A 6037-nucleotide genomic window follows, 5' to 3' on the forward strand; every position below is an offset into this window, starting at 1 on the left:
CGATAATTGCAGCCCAAATTTGGGCTACGGTACCCACTAGAATTTGCCCTTTACTATCGGGTGCTGGACTTGCGATCGAAATTTGTGCAGCGTTCGCGTAGGCGGAGCGCGTTTGCCTCTTCCCTCCACTTAGGCAGCAAAGTCAGTGTTATGCGGTGGAAAAAGTAATGCCAGCTGCCATATGCTCGGAAAAAGACCTGACTTTTCTTGAAAGGAGGCCCTAATAATAATAATAATAATAATAATAATAATAATAATAATAATAATAATAATAATTGTTGTGTACCGATTCTGGACGCTGAGTTCCGCGGATGACGGATTTTCGTCAATCAACCCTGGTGTTGAAGAGCGCCCTCTTCCGCCCCCAAGAGTATATATATATATATATATATATGCCAGTTGTAATCATGACCCCCTGTTCTGTGTTGTCTCGTGACGGCAATAACGAGCTATTGCCGATACCGCCTTGAAGCGATGGTGCCGCGCGATAGGACTCACGCAGCAACATAACACTGGCGACGAGGATGGGATCCGAATGAGACCGCCGCAACGGGAAGCTAGCTCCGCCCAGTACGTACTCGTTCACAATGACGGCCGCCACAACGGAGGGGCTCGAGCCTTTCGACATCGCTCACCCTGAAGAGTGGGAGGACTATGCAGAACGTTTCCAGTTCTTCCTCGAGGCGCAGGGCGTTACGGACGCCAGCAAGAAGAGATCGACATTCCTCAGCCGCTGCGGTCCCGCCACCTTTCAATTAGCCAGGGCGCTCGTGGCACCGGCCCAGCTGAAGGATACACCTTTCGAAACAATCCTCGCCGTTCTGCGCGACCACCTAGCGCCGAAACCACCGGAGCTTGCCAGACGATATGAATTCCATCGCCGCGACCAGGCACCAAGTGAGTCTGCCGCCGCCTACCTCGCTGCTCTTCGAACGACGGCACAGCACTGCAACTTCAACGACCTCGACACCGTGCTACGGGACCGATTCGTGTTCGGACTGCAGAACGACACGGTGAAGCGGCGACTACTGGCGAAAAAAGAGGTGTCTTTCACCAGTGCTGTCGAGGAAGCAGTCGCCGCCGAGGCCATTGCCCGGGAAGCCAGCCTACCCTCGTTTCAAACCACGAACACGTCGCGTTTCGAGCCCGTGCACCAAGGGACGACGACTGGCGATGATGGCGAGCAAGACACCGCCGAAGATGTTCTTCGGTTACGTGCGAGCCCCACTGAGCGACGGAACACCGAGAGATTGGGGGGCGGCCCCTGCGCCAGCTGTGGAGGCCCGCACGAACGCCGTCTGTGTCGGTTCCGGGGTGCCCAGTGCAGGGAACGTGGAAAAACCGGGCACATTGCTAAGGTCTGCTGGTCCCGGAGACAGCTTAGCCCACGTCGGAATGCCAGAGACCAAGCCCGGACGCAACAATTCAAGACCACTCCTCGCACAAACATTTCATACTGCGACGACTTGGCAGTTAGTGCTATCAACGAAGTGTCTAAACCCGCCAAGAGGAAGATACATGTGAGTGTAAAAATCGAAGGCACACAGTGTCAGATGGAGGTGGATTCGGGATCAACCTTTTCCATTATCTCCGACGCCACAGCCAGACACATTTTTCCAAAGGGACGTGTCCAAAACCTACAGCCACTTGACGTTATCATGAGGGACTATCAAGCCAACCGTATCGCTGTACGTGGAGTTGGTACCGTCCGAGTGCAGTTCAAAGATTTTGACGGCCCACTGCGCCTGGTCATTGTCAAGGGCGAGCGCCCAAGTCTTCTCGGGCTGGATTGGTTTCCGGCACTCGGTATCAATATCACGGGAGTGCAAATCATCGATCAGCAACCATCCTCACTTGACAACATATTCCGGGACTTTGCCTCTGTGTTCGACGGGACGCTGGGCTGCTACAAGGGACCGCCCGTGCAGTTTGCACTTAACCCTGAGGTTGTGCCTATCCGCCTGAAAGCAAGAAGGGTTCCTTTCACACTGCGACCAAAAATCGACGCCGAACTGGACAAACTGATACAACAAGGAATCCTAGAGCCGGTTGACCACGCTCGTTGGGAAACCCCTATTGTTACACCACTGAAGGCAAATGGGGACGTCCGCATCTGTGCAGACTACAAGTGCACCATCAACAAAGCCTTGCAGCAGCACTCGTATCCGGTACCAGCTGTCAACCACCTGCTGGCATCCCTCTCTGGTGGAACTGTCTTTGCGAAGCTAGACTTGGCACAGGCGTACCAACAGCTCCCAGTGACTGATGAATCTGCAGAGGCACAGACCATTGTGACGCATCGGGGTGCTTTTCGCGTTCGACGATTACAATTCGGTGTCAGCGTCGCACCTGGCATCTTCCAGAGTTTAATGGAGAACCTACTACGCGGACTACCAGGCGTCATTCCATATTTTGATGATGTCCTCATTTCAGGTGCATCACACCAGGAATTGCTTGGTCGCCTTCGAGAGGTCCTTCAGCGGTTCCAAGATGCAGGGCTTAAGGTCAAGGAGGATAAATGCCAGCTAGGAGTGACTCAAGTGGAATTTTTAGGTTTCCGAGTCGATGCTGAGGGAATCCACCCCACACTGGCCAAGACGCAAGCCATCCTTAATGCACCGCGGCCGTTGAACAGAGCTGAGCTACAGGCCTTCCTGGGTCTTCTCAATTTCTATCATGCATTCCTTCCACACAAGGCCACTGTCGCTGAACCCCTGCACCGTTTGTTAGACAAGAAGGTCCCCTAGCTGTGGGGAAACCTACAACAAACTGCGTTCGACAATGTGAAGAAGCTACTGGCATCCAACCAGGTGCTGACACACTTCGACGAGAAGAAGCCGGTAATCCTTACCTGCGATGCGTCCCCGTATGGAATAGGAGCGGTGTTGAGTCACAGAATGCCGGATGACACGGAAGCACCAATCGCTTTTTATTCAAGAACCTTGTCCCCTACGGAGCGGAATTACGCTCAGATCGATAAGGAGACACTCGCTGTGGTTGCCGGAGTAAAGAAGTTCCATGACTACGTATTCGGCCGCCCATTTCAGATCCATACAGACCACAAGCCGCTCCTGGGGCTCTTCACATCAGACCGGCAAACGCCACAGATGCTTTCACCGCGAATGTTGCGTTGGTCCATTTTTCTGAATGGATACCAGCATACTCTCCACTACCGACCAGGAAAACAGTTAGGCCACGCAGATGGTCTCAGTAGACTGCCCCAAGCGGACCAGTGCCAGGATGACCCTTCGCCAGCGGAGGTCGTCATGCTTCTGGACGTACTTCCAGAATCTCCAGTCTATGCAGACGATGTGGCGAAGTACTCCTCCAAGGACGCTATCCTCTCCCGCGTCCTCAACTGGGTGTGGAAGGGGTGGCCAAGATGCGCTCCGAGTTGCGAATTCACACCATTCGTGTCCAGACAACATAAGCTGTCCGCCCACAAGGGATGCTTACTGTGGGGTGACCGTGTGGTGATTCCACAGGAGCTTCGTTTCCGGGTCCTCAAAGCTCTGCATGTCGGACACCCCGGCATCGTCAGAATGAAAGCGCTTGCCCGCAGTTATGTATGGTGGCCCGGCATGGATGCGGCCATTGAGGAATGGGTCCGGCGATGCCTTCCTTGCCAGGAAACACGGCCCGAGATGCCGCGGGCACCTGTGCACCCATGGGAGACGACCCGGACTCCTTGGTCACGCCTGCATATTGATTTCGCTGGTCCATTCCAAGGACAGACCTTCGTGATTGTGGTGGATTCTTATTCCAAATGGCTGGAGGTCATGCCAATGTCGTCAATGACATCGAGTGCTGTAATCACTACCTTACGAAGAATGTTTGCAACTCATGGCCTGCCAGATACCCTCGTTTCAGACAATGGCCCACAATTCACATCCACAGAATTTCGAGGGTTCCTGGATGCAAACCTCATCCGCCAAGTGACATCTGCACCGTTCCATCCATCCACGAACGGGCAGGCTGAAAGGATGGTACGGACCACCAAAGAGGCATTATCTCGGATAATCCGAGGAAGCTGGGTACAGCGCCTGGCAGACTTCACTCTACAGCAGCATGTAACTCCCCACACAGTCACGGGACGCTCCCCGTGCGAGTTACTGATGGGCCGCCGACTGTCTACCATGCTGGACCGGCTGCACCCAGACCGGGCCCCTGACAAGTCCTCCCGGTTGGCAGAAGCTCTGCCTACACCACGCACATTCCAGCCCGACGACCCTGTATTTGTACGCAATTACAGCCAGGGCCCACCATGGGTACCTGCTGTGATTTCCAGAGCAACTGCCCGATCTCTTATGAGGTGGTTTTTCCGGACAGCCGTGTGTGTCGCCGGCACGTGGACCAGCATCGTCGTCGGAGCAGCAGTCCCATGAGGTTAGCCGAAAGCGTACCTGAAGGAGGACAGCCTGAGGTCCGGCCTGCGTCAAACCCTTCACCTGTCGGAGTGAGCTGCAGCAAGACACCAGATCCCAGTGAAACCGAGGAGCAACCAAGAGTCATGCTACCATCTGAGGAGCAACCAAGAGTCATGCTACCTTCGGACGACACAGCAGCGGCTCAGCCAGCAACAACAGAGCAAAGTGTAGAATTGCCGGGGCCACGCCGTTCGCAGCGTTCCCGTAAGACACCCCAACATCTTCGGGACTTTGTGCTGGCATTGGCGGACTGTTGAGTCCGAACTAAGGGGGGTAAGTGTTGTGTACCGATTCTGGACGCTGAGTTCCGCGGATGACGGATTTTCGTCAATCAACCCTGGTGTTGAAGAGCGCCCTCTTCCGGCCCCAAGAGTATATATATATATATATATATATATATATATATATATATATATATATATGCCAGTTGTAATCATGACCCCCTGTTCTGTGTTGTTTCGTGACGGCAATAAAGAGCTATTGCCGATACCGCCTTGAAGCGATGGTGCCGCGCGATAGGACTCACGCAGCAACATAATAATAATAATAATAATCAATACATTTTATTAACATGCCCGGAAACAACGTGGGGGCCTTGGCACCGGTGCACGTGAGAAATGGTGTAGCATTAATACGCAAATATATATATATATATATATATATATATATATATATCAGCAAACAGCACTAAAATTGTGCAGAGGCATTGGGGGAATCGTCGTTATGCGAAGCATTTTGCAAGCAGCTGACGATGCAGCGTTTTTGGGGTTCCGCAAAGCGTCACGAAGTCGACCAATGTGTTTGTGTAAATACAGTATTCATATGCGTGACGGGAGTGCAGTGAACTAGAATTAAAGCGAGAGTGAGTCTGTGTGACGACCGCAGATTGACGACGACTGCATGATTTCTAAGAACGATCGAATTCAATTATGCAGATGCGAGATGGGCAAGAAACGCAGAGGCCGAGTTCTCACTGACGGCAGCGCCTGTTATCACTTGGAGCAAACAAATGCGTGACGTGGCGGTGAAACTGTAGCGCAACCCGAAGCTGCTGTCCTTTTACAGCCTTTCGGACGAGTCGCGTATACGTGGAGCACTTATCGCCTTGTTCGAGCCGTGTTGACGCTGACAGAGCGGAATTCGGTGCAGAATTGTCGTACTCGGACACTGTGTGGCACCGGGAAAGAGCAGGCCTCGATGTTCCATTAAGCGGCCCGGTAACGACGAGAGGGGCCGTGAAAGTGTGTTACGAGCTTTGGGAGGAACAAGGTGGCGGCGCTTTGCTGCCCGACGTTTGGAAACTTGCTTTCAAATCAGCGGATGCAACCCCTGCGTATAGATGTTCTGCTCAGTGTTGCCAGGTTGGACGAGGCGGCGTAGCCCAAAGTTGGATAAATTGTAGCCCAAATGTAGCCAATCACAACAAGAGAGCAAAATATTCAGTAGCCAAATATGGCCATTTTTGCAGTATTTTGTATATAAATTTTCACATTCAACAACACAATCGTTTTTTGCACAACCCGTTGTAACCAAAAGTCCTTGCCTCCGTGACGGTCAACATCACTCTTGCAGCGAATCGCTGCAGAAGGCGAAATCATGCTGCTTTTATT

The 6037-nt window shown here is 52.7% G+C and overlaps 1 protein-coding gene across 1 annotated transcript; it reads left to right on the forward strand.

Annotated features, from left to right (window-relative positions):
* Window positions 1–587: 587 nt before the first annotated feature.
* LOC119442247 (uncharacterized protein K02A2.6-like) lies at window positions 588–4821 on the forward strand. The gene is given in 1 exon segment (XM_037707054.2): window positions 588–4821. A coding segment is annotated over 1 exon segment (3798 nt). The 3' UTR covers window positions 4386–4821.
* The last annotated feature ends 1216 nt before the right edge of the window (window positions 4822–6037 follow it).

Source organism: Dermacentor silvarum, chromosome 1 (assembly GCF_013339745.2).
Source record: "Dermacentor silvarum isolate Dsil-2018 chromosome 1, BIME_Dsil_1.4, whole genome shotgun sequence".
Lineage (NCBI taxonomy): Eukaryota > Metazoa > Arthropoda > Arachnida > Ixodida > Ixodidae > Dermacentor > Dermacentor silvarum.